Here is a 14,893-nt window from a genome sequence, read left to right as displayed (position 1 = left end):
TTTATTTCTGTTAACTTTAATGTTATTCAGGAATGACGTAAAGCAAAATTTCAAAGTATTGCGCTATTCAACGACTTTGACAGTTCAACAATACAAAGGCAACTCTTAAATATGTGAAAACATTTTTTTTAAATGTAATTTCAAAAAAAGATGTCACTATTTCAGAAATTAATTTTACAGCCAATTCATAATGAACAAGTACATTTTTAGTAAAATACCTCAGAGCAGGAAGGAGGTGATAGAAAAAACATTAGCTGCTGATGTCATTTAGCAACTCCTCGGACAGCAAGTAGCTACTTATTGAAAAGTTGGCACCTGTGAGTTCATGTATACTTATATAAATAAATTAATTAAATACTAGCTTCCAAGGATTGAATGATTAATCAATTCCAATAATCAGCCATAAATCGAGAGAAGCAATCGGCTGATTAATCACCATTTGCAACTAGGTGTGAAATATTCCCATGTTTACTGTATTTTATGAAAGAAAAAATAAATGACAGGGCACAATTACATATACATTTTTATGTAATAACAGCTCCAAATGAACTGAAAATGTAACTCAATCTATTTATCTAACTCAAATCTCGTTAAAAGTAGCACTTTTGAATCACGCTTTGCGTCATTAGGAGCTATGAAGAGTTGTGTTCAAAGACACCAAGTAATACACGCAAAATTCAGACAGTAAGGTGATTGACAAAGAGGAACTACTGTCTGTTTTTGTAAAGGTGTGCACCACTGTGGAGGCACATTGTACAATTTTGTTGTGTCAAACTGTGCAATGACCTATTTTTTCCATTCAAATTTTTGTGAATGATCATTCAATAGAAGACAACACCTCGGACTGCTCACCATGATTGACAGAGGACATCTTGTGTGTTCTCATGTGTCGATACAAAGAGGAACTCAGAGCAAATGTATCGCCACACACGGAGCAGCGAATAGGTTTGTCTTCTGTGTGCGTCCTCATATGCGATACCAGATTTACTTTCCTGGCGAAGATTTCACCGCAGTCTGAACAACTAAAATGGGCTTCACCCGAGTGTGTTCTCATGTGTGACCGCAAGTGTGCCTTCTGAGTGAAGCTTTTGTCGCAGCATGAGCAACTAAAAGGTTTTTCTCCCGTGTGGATTCTCATATGTGTGTTTAAATACGAGGCCCGAGAAAATGCATCGCCGCAAACCGCACAACTGAAAGGTCTCTCTCCTGTGTGCGTTCTCACGTGATTTACCATATCGACTTTTTTAGCAAAGCTTTTACCACAGTGAGAGCAACTAAAGGGTTTTTCTCCTGTGTGCGTCTTCATGTGTGAGAGCCTGTTCGACTTCTGAGAGAATCCTTGACCACAAATGGAGCAACTAAAAGGTTTTTCCCCTCTGTGCGTTTTCATGTGTGATCGCATGTTTGACTTCTGAGCGAATCCTTGACCACAAACTGAGCAAGTAAAAGGTTTTTCTCCCGTGTGTGTCCTCATATGTGATACCATATTTACTTTTTTAGAGAAGCTTTTATCACAGTCTGGACAACTAAAGGGTTTTTCTGCCTTGTGCGTTCTCACGTGTTTTTTGAAAGACGAAGCATGAGAAAAAGCATCGCCACAAACTGTACACCTGAAAGGTCGGTCTCCTGCGTGTTTTCTCATATGAATTACCATAGTTACTGTTCTAGTGAAGCGTTTACCACAGAATGAGCAACTAAAAGGTTTTTCTCCTGTGTGTGTTCTCATGTGCGTTACCATGTTCGACTTCTGAGAGAATCCTTGAGCACAAACTGAGCAACTAAAAGGTTTTTCTCCGGTGTGTGTTCTCATGTGTTGCTCCAAGTAGCTTTTATAAAAAAAGCTTTTCGCACAAACTGAGCAGGTGAAATGTCTTTTACCCGTCTTCTTTTCAGAGCATCTGGACTGTTTGTCAGTTTGAGTCCTCATATCATCTTCACAGTCTGTATTGCTGCTCAAAGGTTCTTGGGTGTCCCCCCCGTCTTCATCCTCAGTAGACTGTGACGTTGTGTCATCACTATCTGATAGCGGAGCCAAGAGGTTGTCTGCTTGGGATCCTCCATAGTGGTCTCCATCAGCTTCTGTTGTCATGTGTTGCGGTGGAGGCTCCGCCCCTCTGTTCTCCTCACTGTAATGAAGCTGTGAGGACTCTTCATGGTCTTCGGTCTTCACAGAGACAACAGTCAGCGGCAACTTGGTGAGATCAGCCTCCCCCCAGCTTAGACCAGACTCTCCCTTGTGAGTGATCCAGAGGTCCTCCTCTTCCTTTTTAACGTTGGGGGGCTGTGGCTCCACATCTTCCTTTTTAACATGGGGGTGCTGTGGATCCTCCTGCTTCAAAATGGAGATCCCACCCTGCGGTTGACGGGAATGTTCTTCTTGATGATCAATCAGCTGATGGACGTCTGCAGGACAGATAGGAATTATTGTCTAATATAAACATTGGATTAACATTGGATCACATAACGTGAACGTGTGTGTTTCTGGTGTCATGAAGCTGTGAGGACTCACAAGGTTTGTCTTCATGGTCTTCAGTCTTCACAGAGAGGCCAGGCGGTGGCAACTTAGTGAGATCGGCCTCCTCCCGCCCCTGAAGACACTCCTGAGTGACCCAGATTTCCTCTTCTTCCTCTTTAATGTCGGGGGGCTCCTGTTTCAGAGTTGAGGTCCTCAACAGCGGCTGAGGGGGCTGACCAATCAGCTGCTGGGCACCTGCAGGACACAAAATATTTTTATGCTAACAATGGCAGTTCAATTTACAATACTAGTTTGAACATGCTTATACACTGCAATCAGTGAGGACTGGTAATGTATGTATGTATATATATGTATGAACCTTATCTTTTTTAGCCTGAATATACGCAGGATGAGGCAGAAATGGACATGGAAAATGATGAAATGATTAAATACAACATGTAAACATACCTTGACTGTGTAGCACAATGTAAGTCGTGTAAACCTCCGGTTGTTGTTGTTGCTGCTCGTTCATCTCTCTTCCTGGAGAAAGTTCCTCCTCGCCCGACGCCATCGTTCTTTCAAACGGCCCAGAAATGTTGTCAACAGCCGCAGCCGCAATTTATCTCTTTTTTAAAATCAACCATTTCAGGCGTTTCATGTTTTTTGTCCATTAAATTACTTTGTCGCCTTCGCCATTTGCCTCGTGTCTCAACCAATCCCTAGCGAAAATAAGATCCATTCTGCGCATGTGCACAAAGCGTCTACATCCGCTCCTCAGGCTGCGTTCCAATAGCGGTGTCAGTCGCCCTCTGGATGTGGGAGGAGTGGAAGTCATACGTGGAACGGGTAATTCACAACTGAGCCACTGGATGATACTCATTGGTACGTGTTAGCCAATCTGCTAACAATCAAAACTGTAGCTGTTTGAATCCGGGGTCTGCATCCTACCAGGCCAGTAGTCTACCCGGTCTACGAAGGCCGTAGGCTCCTCCTCCAGCCTTGTGAATTCAGAAGGTCTCGCCTTCCTCGCACTTCCTGGTTGTGTCACGTGGTCTCATGTTTACACCGACGTCCTGACAGAATGGCGTTTGCCTTCCATCACGAGTTAAGTAGTAACATAACTAAAGTGAAGGAGAACAAACATTAAAAGTTATTATAATTAGCAAACTTATTAGTTTTTTAAATGTAGATTTTACAGGAGAAAGAAGTTTGCAGATTTATCTCCAACTCACAGCTAAATTATGAGATGACGAGAGCTCTACCATGTCAGCTAAAATGCAATTCGTAGCTGTCTCACTCACACACACACATTTTTTGTTTTTTAATAAAGATATGAACAATGTAGCAGGATACAGTACACCCCCACATGATCTTAACCATAATCAAGCATGGATGATGATCTGTACACTAGCTCTCCAACACAGCAACCTGATGCTGGAAGCAATTGCCTGGTTTTGCTAATTTTTGACTATGATTTTTGGTCATGCATAATAACAATAACAGAGAATACATTGAATAACGCGTATGGATTACATCGCAATACTGTACGTCTTTTGGTTCTCAAAGGACAAATGGTCCGTCACACTAGAAATACAATCGCTTCCTCAACCACACAGCTTTTTGTCGTCTATTCTCAGAATAAAATCTATTAATAATAATAATAATAACAGTCACATAAAACAATACCTGAACAAGATGTTGCTGGTAAAAAAAAAACATACATACATAAAAACATAAAATTACAAACTGTTTCAGGTTGGACAGCGATACAGCAGAAACAACCCAAATATGTTCAAATGTAATTTCAAATTAAAATGGCTGCCAAATATCCGATCCGGTTTGAGGTGCCAATCATTGAACTAATGTAAACATTTGTTCCACTCTGGTTGGCCACGTTTAGGCACATTTCAGTGACAGGTTTCAGTGCAGGTGTCTGTCATTATTATTTTATCGGGCGTCCTTATCACGTCTTTTCCACCCAAAGGACTCCAGAGTCAGCTGACATGTACCAGCAGGGAAGGTGGTCTGCGGTCTTTGAGGCAAAAAGCCATGGAGAATGAGGTCCAGATTCTGGACCACCATCCGCCATCTGCACAGTCAACACCGGGTATGTCCAGTGCCCCCGTGGTGGGCTTTCCTATCTCTGGGGGAGAGTTTGCCGAGGTGGTCAAAAAACTCGGTGGACCAACTCTACACCTTTTGCCTAACCAGTCTACAAGTGTTTGGTGGACTTGGAGAAGGCATTCAAGGCATGTTCCTTGAGGAATTCTGTGGGGAGGACTCCGGAAATACGGGGTACCGGACCACCAATTCAGTCATTGTCAATAAGTCGCACCCGTTTCCAATGAGGTTTGGACTCCCCGCCCAATTCTTTTCATTACTTGATGGCTGCAGGACTGGGTTTCTGTTTTTTGCACATGATGTAGTCCTGCTGGATGCACCTCCAAGTCTGACTTCATGGTTCTTGCGAAAAGGGTGAAGTGCGATCTCCGGGTTGGGAATGAGACCTTTCCCCAAGCGGAGGAGTTTAAGTCTGTTTTGCACGCTAACCACTCGACCTCCGTGCAGCCTGATCATGCATTTATTTTTCCCTAAACATAAAATTAGGGAATTTAGACCAGCGACCTTGTGGTTTTTCTCGAGTTAAGCAGTCCCAAAAATGAACTGAATCTTGAGCTTTAAATACCGAAAAGTATATACTGCACTGAGAGGATGGCGTACCGTTACTCCCTGAACGTTACACCCCTTATGTGCAAAATTAGGAGTTATCCATTCATGAATTAAAAAAAACATTAAAATGACCATACATAATGTTCAAACATTGGCTTTGTTAAACTTATTATAAGTTGCGGATTTGGCCTTTTTAAGTAGCGTGTCAGTGAACGTCTCTTTGTAACAAGCGCTGCCTTTGGAGGCGATCATGACTTTTCTTGTCACCAGGGAACTGAGAACCTCCGTGCTCAGGCAAGCCCGACGTGCCGTCTTGTTTTTAGTAACCAAGCTGAAGATCCTTTCGCAGTCGGCGTTGCTGTGAAAAATCACACACACGCCGAGCATAACGGTCGCCAGGTTCGAAAACAGCTTCGTGCCTCCCGATTCCATCGCTCCTAATTCTATCCAAGCCTCATCGACACGCTTGGTAAGAATATCATCGTCCAAGGCGGTGGACTGAAAGAGACGAAACTCATCGTCCACTTTATCCACCGTGACGCCGTTCCCTAACAAACACGGGAACCTGTCCACTAAGTACGTCAGCGAGGAGAATTTGGCTGTTTGGCGTCTGCTGATGTCGGCGACGGCGGCGTGATGCAGCAACTCGTCCCCAAAGGGGAACGAAGATAACAGGAAGTCAACAGCCGCTGTGAAATATTTCCTCACATCCCGGTAAAAAGCTCCAAGAGGTAATTGAACCTGGCTTTTGATGAATATCTGCGTGTCATGTCCGATGCAGAGCTCCTCATCGGGAAGCTGGTGCTCACCGGACTGGTACAGCGTGGGTTGGTGTCCTCGTTTGACTTCCTCCATCATTTCCACCACGCACTCGGGTTTGCAGAAGGCCAGCAGCAACTTTTGTAACTGCAGCTCCAACGTCTGCAGCAACGTGTGCACGCATGGCTCCTCTTTCTGCAGGGTCTGATTCGCCGTTTCAAATAAAGGGATGGCTCTTTTCAAGAAGAGAGCATAGAGCATGGACCGCGGGTCAGTCAGGAACGCGTACACCCTTTGCGGTTTTGTGACTGCCGTCGCGTCCGTGTTTTCCGACACATCCTTCTGATTCTCCGCTGTTTCTTTTGCACGACACATAAAATGGTCAACCCCCGTTTTGGACTTTCTGCGACAGAATTTGGTCTTCAAAAAGCTGGAGGACTTCCCAGACGTAGCTGTGAGAGTTGAGAGATGAACCGACGATGCTCCGTCTTTCCCTGCTGCTTCATCGGCAAAAAAACGCGTCAGGGGTTCCCACTGCTGGAGGAGCCGCTGGACGCATTTGCTAAGAGCCAGCCATTTTGTGGAGGATAGCTTCAAAATCTTCCTGACGTCGGTGTCGCACAGCGTTTGAAGCTCGTGCGGCAACGCTTTCCTCTTGCTACTCTTGTCCAGGTAGTAGTAGATCACAATCAGCATGTCCTCGATGTCAACGCTCAAACTGGACGAAGACTTCTCTGCGGCTGTGTGCATGAGGTGGCACGCGCAACCGACTATGTAAATGTGCGGATTCTGGGATTTTAGGAACGCCGCGACACCTTTTCTCGGCCCTTGCGTGACCGAGGCGCTGTCAGCGGCGAAGCTTACGCAATTGCTCCAAGGTATTTTCCTTTTGTTTAGTTCCTGGTCGATAACGTTGTATATCCCTTCGCTGGTGGAATCCCGACACTCAACAATTTTCAGCAGCACTACGGCTATTTTCCCAACACTGGGATCGTACACACGGACAACTAAGGGATGCAATTTCACACCGTCCACGTCTGCTGCGCTGCCGTCAGTCGCTATGCTGAAAGGGAAGCGGCACATTAGCTCGGTGATGACCTGTTCGTCGTTTGAAGAAATGGTGTTCAGTATCGCGGTGGTTTTAGTTCTGGCGCAGCCGTAATGTTGGGCGATCTGACTGTCTGGAAACATCTTCTTAAATAACGGTCCCGCGTGGTCGGCTACAGCCACTGGCAAGTTGTGCTCCGCTATGAAGTTGGTGAACAGTGTTTCTGCCCGGATGGTCCGTAGATCCGGATCGCCAGAAAATGTTGGGGCGACCTTCGGGACAAAGGGTAAGGCCCGTTCAAATTTTTTGTGTTTTGCTCCTTCTACATGGCGTCGGCAATCTGAAAACATAATTGGAGAGGGGCGGGGAGATTAAAATATATATGTACTGCATATATTATGTACTGTATATACATATGTACTGAAAATAGAGCCCTAAATGTAATGTTTGTGTACTGCAGGGGTCTCAAACATGCGGCCCGCAGGCCAAATGTGGCCTGCAGGACACTAGTTTGAGGCCCCCGCCTTGATATGAAAGTTTAATGTTAGTGCGGCCCGCGCAAGTTTGATATGGATGCTGTATGGTATCATGTACCCAGAAAAAATTATTACGTTTGATTAATGTTCATGTTAAAGGTTAAATAACTGTTAATAGTTATCCTCCCTATCCGTGTGGAAGTGGTAAGTTTTTGGCTATTTAAGTTTAAAGGAAATAACTTGAAGGCTGCCGTTTAGGTCGCTAGCTCTCTAGTTTGCGAGTTAGCATGTGTCTCAAGACCCTGCAGTTGCGCAATATGTTGTAAATAAAAAAAGTATAAATGTGACTATAGTCATGTTTTGTCATGTCATGTTTGTCATTTGCAAAGAATGCCGTGTTAAGAAGCCGTACAATGGCAGCATGACAAACATGCGAACCCCCCAACATGGGGTCTAGTTCCGTCTAGTTCCTGCTCGGACACCAGGGAAAAACCAAGCAAATCAGGTCAGAACAAGTCGATCTTCCGCAAAACTGTCCGAACCCTACTTTCTAATTTTGTCAATAAATAAATTCAAACTTGGAGGAGCAACTTGAAAAGAGCTGCGTCCACGTCACCTCACAGAGGAGGAGCACTCATTGTCGGATATACTTTGTCAGAAGCACTGCTGGAGCCGCTTGGCACACATCGATAGTGGAAAATGTGGTCATTAAACACTTGGGTAGACTCACACATTGCGGTGAAAAATGATTACCAACTATTAGCAACTCCAGACATCGGTGAGCTTGTAATTTGCATGCATGAAGATAAGACGCTCCCATATGTGATGGGGGGAGAACACTAGCATGTTGTCGAGTAACAATGAGTGTCGGTGTATTGGACTGAGTTCATTACCTGTTGCTCCTTGGTGACTGATGTCGATGTCTGTCTTGCACACGGTGCAGAACGCGTGATAAGGCAGCCTGGAAATGATGAGGCAAGGCCATCTCTCTCCATAACGGTCGAGAAATCTTTGCGATTTCCGAGGTCTTTTTTTAGCCGGTTGTTCGGACACGGCACACGATGCAAGTCTATCTTTTTTTCCTGTAATAGAGTCAGGGAAACATGACGGTTAGCCTGTCTACTTTGCAGCACACATGTCAAACAACAACATAATTTTGACAGATCAAAATACCATCTGATATTCCTGGAAAAAATACTTGAGTCTGAAAGTGTGAATATAAGAAACTAAATAAATATATTTGATAAGAGGACAAAATTAACATATTCCAGTGTGTGTTCTCATGTGTCTTTACTAGTAACATTGACCGTGAATTGAGCAAGAAAAGGGTTTTTCTTCAGCATGAGTGCACTTCCACATGCAACCATGTGGAATAAATCAGCAAATCTGCCAGTACAAGTAGAGCAACTAACAGGTTTCCTCCCCAGTGTGTCACATTTTCCATGGACTGTGTCGTGTGATGTGATTTTCCAGAGAAACTTTCCTGTTGCTCAAGTTTCAAATTGTGTATTTTTCATGTGTTTATTTCAATCAGGCGATTTTAGGAAAGCCTTCGCCACCCACCCACCCACCCACCAAACACCAAACCGTACCTGTCTTCTTTTTAGAGCATCCGGTGGTCTTGCCGTCGCCGCGAGTCCTCTTATCGCCTTCACAATCGACATCGCTGCTCAAAGTTTCTTGGGTGTAGTCCCCGTCTTCAGCCTCAGGTAGAAGCTGTGACAGCTCATGTGGTTTGTGTTCATAGTAGTCGGTCCACACAGAGACACCGGTCGGCTGCAACTGGGTGCGGTCAGCCTCGTGTGACCCGAGAAAACATGTTCCTTGCCGAGTGGTCCAGATTTCCTCCTCTTCCTCTTTAACATGCGGGGGCTCCTGCTTCAAAGTGGAGCTCCCCTCCTGCGGCTGGGGGTTATGTTCCACTTGATGAACAATCAGCTGCTGGACGTCTGCAGTATGAGCAGAAGTTATGGTAAAATGTGATTATTGACTTTGGAATTCAAATTCTCTTGAAAAAAACATTGTATTAGACATCCTCACTTGGACTGTGATGAAGCTCTGAGGACTCAGATGCTGCGTCTTCGTGGTCTTCGGTCTTAATAGAGACACAAGTCTGCGGCCACTTGGTGAGATCCTCCGGCCCGAGAAGACAATCTTCATCTTGAGTGGTCCAGAGGTCATCCTCTTCGTCCTTGGCGTGGGGGGTGTGTGGAGTCTCCTGCTTCAAAGTGGCGCTCCCTCCCTGCAGCTGAGGGCTGCGCTGCTCGACATCTGCAGGACACAAACACACCGTAAAAAGAAAAAAAAACTGAAAAAAGTGGTCAAATTTGACTATAGGGGTGTAATGTCTTGTCTGGAGGGCTCTAATAATGTTAAAAACAGGTTTTATATGCTCTCACTACAGAAGTACAGGACAGTACTGCCAACAATTAAACAAACTGCAAGCATATGTAGCCTCTTCCTGTTTTGAGTACATACTGCGAGTTACACCCAATATAACTCAATATAGCAATTGGGCTAAGTTTAGCTGCTGATGTTAGTCATCATCAAAAGTATAACCCATTGTGTGTTACCAGTCATCGTTATTGGGGCTGACAGCAATGTTGACAATTTTTACACAGATTAACTCATAGTTTTTGTGTCCTTTTATGCTATGCTAACTACTGGAAACATGTGCTAGCCGGTGTTGTTGTTCTTATGTAGTTTAAGTTGAATTAAATGTTATCGCCAGCCAGTATTGAGTTGCATCACGTGTGTGCTTGCACGTGCTGTATGTTGTTGTGCAGTGTTGACTTGTTTTGTGCCGAGTTTACCTTTGTTAAAAGAGACCTATTAGGCTTTTTCCACTTTTCCTACCTATAAAGGGTTATTAAAATGTTGTATTATTGTGCTAAAATATGCCCTGGAAAAAGTTTTAGATGGCTCTGAAGTTACGTTTCAGAGTAACGAACTGAGCCTCGTGAGCTAGTAACTTCCTTATATGGGCGTGCTCAAGGTGGGACCAATCACAACAGAGGGGGCGTGCCCGGAGGCGGGTCGTGTGTGGAATAAATGAAAACAGAAAGCTAAGGAAATACAGGTGTAATAGGTCCAGATTCTGGCTTCTTAAAAGTTCTATGTGCGTGTTAGTGTGTGTAGTTGCGCTATATAAGTCCACAACTCAATACAAAAGGACATAAAATGAGCATAATAGCTCCAATTTACGAGTAAAGACGTGTTTTGTTCCAGTTGACGCGTATGCATATGCGTATGCATAACAAATACATTTGTCAATGTACGAGGTTGCCAGTAGGGCTTGTTTATCTCGCGAGACCTGGCAACACTGAATTCCGGAGCCACTGAAGCGAAACAACTATAGCGATGTCTCGGGCGCGCGGTTTAAATAACGAAACTCGTCCATGTCGTCCCTTTGACTGTTTATATTCAACGTAGAAAGTGAGTTAAATTGATTTAATTCCTATCTGTTAGCATACCTGGAATATTTTGCTCAACGTACGTCGTGCAAACCTCCAGTTGTTGTCGCTCGTTCTCCTCTCTCCTTCGAGAAAGTTCCTCCTCCCCCGACGCCATCTTTCTTCCAAACAGCCCACAAATTGCGTCAACACTCGCGGTCTGTCTCTTTTTTATTAACTCTTTCAGATGTATAAACGTATTGGATTACTTTGTAGATTTCTTTGACACCTTCGCCATTTGCCTCGTGTCGTCCTATTGCTTGCGTTAACTTCCGTGTTTTTTTCTTCCTTAGTTTTGATTGGGGGTTGGCAAACCAGCTATTATGTACAGTACCGCCCCATAGTGGACTGGAGTGTGCAACCGAAGATCAAGCAGAAATAAATACGGGTATACAGTATCTGCAAGTAATTACAAAATAAATACAACAATAATGAACAAATCCGAAATACGAAACATAATTAAAATCAGTGTATTAAATATATATTATTTCAAAAATAATAATGTCACTCCATACCAGTGTTCCATCTTTTAAACTTCCTACAGTAAATAATGACCTACCTCTCGACAGAGCCCCCTGCAGTTTTTCGGATGTTGTTGTGGGGTCTTATTGTGACCTCTTGGATGAGTCGTCATTTTGGTTGGCCAGTCACATATGTTTTCGCCATTCGTGGAGAATGGCTCTCACTGTGGTGGTCACTAGGGTCGCAGGGGTATGCTGAAGCCTATCCCAGCTGACTTCAGGCGAGAATTAAATAAATTAAACAAATTAATTAATCACAATTAATCACCTTTTGCAACCATGTCCAAAATAGGCAATTTTCACTGGATTTTATTAACAGAAAGATAAATGACAGGTTCATACATGTTGACCATACTAAGTAAGTAAGTTTATTTACACTTCCAAGTGAAATGAAAATTCAAATCAAGCTAAAACATACTTTGTATCTTCAAAAAGTCAGGGGAATAAAAAAAAACAGGTATAATCAAGGTTCCTCCGTCGTGTGAGACTGCATGTGTGCACTCAAACGTTTCTTAAGATCAAAGCTTTTATCGCAAAGTGAGCAGCTAAAGGGTTTTTGTCCGGTGTGAGCCCACATGTGCACTCTCAAACGGTGCTTAGTAGGGAGACTTAGACCACAAACGGAGCAGCGAAAGGGCTTCTCTCCTGTGTGTGTCCTCATGTGAATCTTCAAATGACTAGAATACGAGAATATTTTACCGCAAACGGAGCAGCTAAAAGGCTTCTGTCCTCTGTGTGCCATCATGTGACTTTTCAAATGACTGGAATAGTTAAATATTTCACCACAAACCGAGCAGCTAAAAGGTTTCTCTCCTGTGTGCGTTCTCATGTGTATCTTCAAATGACTAGAACAAGGAAAGCTTTTGCCGCAAACTGAGCAGCTAAAGGGTTTCTCTCCGGTGTGTTTTCTCAAGTGCGAATCAAGTTTGGCCAGAGTGGGAAAGCTTTTACCACAGATGGAGCAACCAAAAGACTTTTCGCCTTTGTGAATTTCCATGTGGAATATCAGAGCAGCCCTGTGAAGGAATCTTTTGCCGCAAGCGGAACAACTGAAAGGTATTCCAGTGTGTGTTTTCATATGTTGCGTCAGCTGATTCTTAAAGAAAAACTTTTCACTGCAAACTGCGCAGCTAAAACGTTTTTCTCCGTGGACGTTTCTCATGTGTGATGTCATGCTGCTCTCCAGAGTGAAGCCTTTACCACAAACTGAGCAACTAAAAGGTTTCACTACCGTGTGTTTGCGCATGTGACGGGTCAAGTCGCACACATAAGTAAAGCTCTCGGCACAAACTGAGCAGTTGAACCGTTTTTTACTCGTCTTCTTCTTGGAGCGTTTGTTGTTGGTGTGAGTCCTCACGTGAGCTTCCCACTCTGTACCGCTGCTCAAAGGTTCCTGGTTGTAGTCCGAGTCTTCATCCTCAGGAGAGTGTGACGTTATGTCGTCGCTGTCTGATAGCGGAGCTAAGAGGTTGTCTGCCTGTGGTTCGTCGGCATTTTCAATCTTCACAGAGATGACAGTCAACGGCACCTTGGCGGGATCAGCCTCCTCCGGCCCGAGGAGACGCTCTCCGTCCTGAGAGATCCAGAGTTCCTCCTCTTCGTCTTTAACGTGGAGTGGTTGTGGATCCTGCGGCTTCCAGGTGGAGCTCCCCGCCTGCGGTTGATGCTCTTCTCGAGGACCAAGCATCTGGTGAATGTCTGCAGGACACAAATAGAATTTTATCTGGAATAGGATTTAACCTTGTCTAAGGCCATTATAATCATATTTAACACAATTAAATACCAGAAGAGAAAATTATCATTTCAAACAGAAAAAAGCAGAGCCAATGACGTTTTTTTTCACATGACCAGCATGGTCCATCGATGGTGTAGAAAAGTAGTCTTGAGTATAGCTTGTCAAACTATCAGACATCGCGGGAGGTCGTCATTCAATATAATGGTCTGACTTGTGGTGTCACCTTACAAAGAATACTAAAATCATCACACAGCAAATTAACATTAAAATAATGATCGTATACTGTAGGCTACAGGACAAGTACCGAATAAGACTTTGTAGTAACAAACAACAGCTATTTTAACTTTGACCCATTTCTTAAAACTGTTAAAGCTGCACGTGATTGGTCAAAATGTGCTGGGGGGGGGTTACACTGCACTAATGAGCAATAACCGTTAGCTGGATGCTACTTTTTCCTTTCAGTTCTGCACATTTTCTGTGTACATGCAATATTTTCATAGTTAAAACAGAGGAAAGCCTGTTTTTAAACATTATTAGAGCCTCCTAGTCATGAAATAACACCCCTATAGTCACCTTTACTGCCGTATTCCCCGATAGAGTAAATACAAGAAAAGAAAAGAAGCCACTGAAGACATAAACAAGACATATTTAGCTGTGTGATGTCTTGTTGATGTTGTGGTGTTTCACTGTAGATGGATGCAAATGTCAAAATAACGCAACTTTTTGTCTAATCGAGATGGGTCTTTGTTTTTGTGTTTTAGAATTCATTTTTGTAGCTATCTGTATATTAGCATAAAAATGAAGCCGTACAAATAATAAACAAGTGATATCGTTATATTTGACCAATTTCTTTTACACATTAAATCATTAAAAACTCTGAGGAGCCGTTTGGGAGCCAAAAGAGCTGCCTCTTGTAACGGCAGAACTAAAAAAGTCGGTTCTCTACATACACCGAACTTCCCATCACTTCCGGTTTCAAATGAGTACCCGACTCACTTCAGTGAGTGACTCATAAGAACTCAAGTCAGTAAAAAGAATCGATTTTCCCACCCCTATGAAATATAACACATAAAACGTGTGTTTAAAGATCCTTAGACCATGCAAACATAGATTTAATGTGCATCACAATCTGATACACATCAACAGTGTGCATTGGCGGCCATCTTGGTTTGAATATTAACACCAACTATAAAACACCGCGATTATGTCTTCCGGGCTCTTCATATGATAAGTAAGATAATAAGTAGAAGGTTCGCGAACACGTAAAAATACCTTCAGTGTCTCGCACAGTGTGCGTCTTGCCAGCAGCCTCCAGTTGTTGTTGTCGTTCCTTCTCTCTTGTTCGAGAAAGTTCGTCCTCGTACGAAGCTATCGTTCTTTCAAACAGCTCAAATATTTCATCAGCCGCCGCCATTAGTCTCTCCCTTATTATATCTTTCAACATTTTCTGCCTTTAACCCGACTGTACGTCGTCGCACTCGCTATTGCTAACCTCCGTCTTGCTAACTTCTGCCTTTTTTTGCTCTTCTGCGGTTTACGGCAGCTACCGTGTTAATGACGTCACGCCGCCGCCATCTTAGGACGGTATTGAAGGCCGCACAAAATGGGAGAACGCCGTGTCTTTCTCCATAACAGTGTTGCGGAGAAAGCGTATATTCATATTATTTGAATGTTTCTTGGTTATGACGCGGTGACTGCAGGGGTGTCATTTGTAGCCAAAGGTATTTTATTTCGTTTCGTTTTGAATGTCGTGATTATGTTTGGAAAGTGTGGCAGG

General features: G+C 43.6%; 2 protein-coding genes across 2 annotated transcripts; both read right to left on the bottom strand.

Moving 5' to 3' along the window:
- Positions 1-50: 50 nt before the first annotated feature.
- On the bottom strand, positions 51-14,672 carry LOC131128099 (uncharacterized). Its single transcript, XM_058070672.2, has 5 exons — positions 14,389-14,672; positions 11,847-13,079; positions 2,924-3,073; positions 2,510-2,710; positions 51-2,403 (listed from the first exon to the last, which is right to left on the bottom strand). The coding sequence occupies exons 1-5, from the start codon at positions 14,558-14,560 to the stop codon at positions 818-820; spliced, it is 3,342 nt and encodes a 1,113-aa protein (XP_057926655.2). The 5' UTR covers positions 14,561-14,672; the 3' UTR covers positions 51-817.
- On the bottom strand, positions 3,796-11,129 carry LOC131128085 (uncharacterized). Its single transcript, XM_058070647.2, has 5 exons — positions 10,882-11,129; positions 9,449-9,679; positions 9,001-9,357; positions 8,302-8,490; positions 3,796-7,272 (listed from the first exon to the last, which is right to left on the bottom strand). The coding sequence occupies exons 1-5, from the start codon at positions 10,976-10,978 to the stop codon at positions 5,270-5,272; spliced, it is 2,877 nt and encodes a 958-aa protein (XP_057926630.2). The 5' UTR covers positions 10,979-11,129; the 3' UTR covers positions 3,796-5,269.
- Positions 14,673-14,893: the final 221 nt, after the last annotated feature.

Source organism: Doryrhamphus excisus, linkage group LG3, assembly GCF_037039965.1.
Source record: "Doryrhamphus excisus strain RoL-2023G ecotype Guam linkage group LG3, RoL_Dexc_Guam_v1.1, whole genome shotgun sequence".
NCBI lineage: Eukaryota > Metazoa > Chordata > Actinopteri > Syngnathiformes > Syngnathidae > Doryrhamphus > Doryrhamphus excisus.
This window is presented reverse-complemented; position numbering and strand designations above follow the sequence as displayed.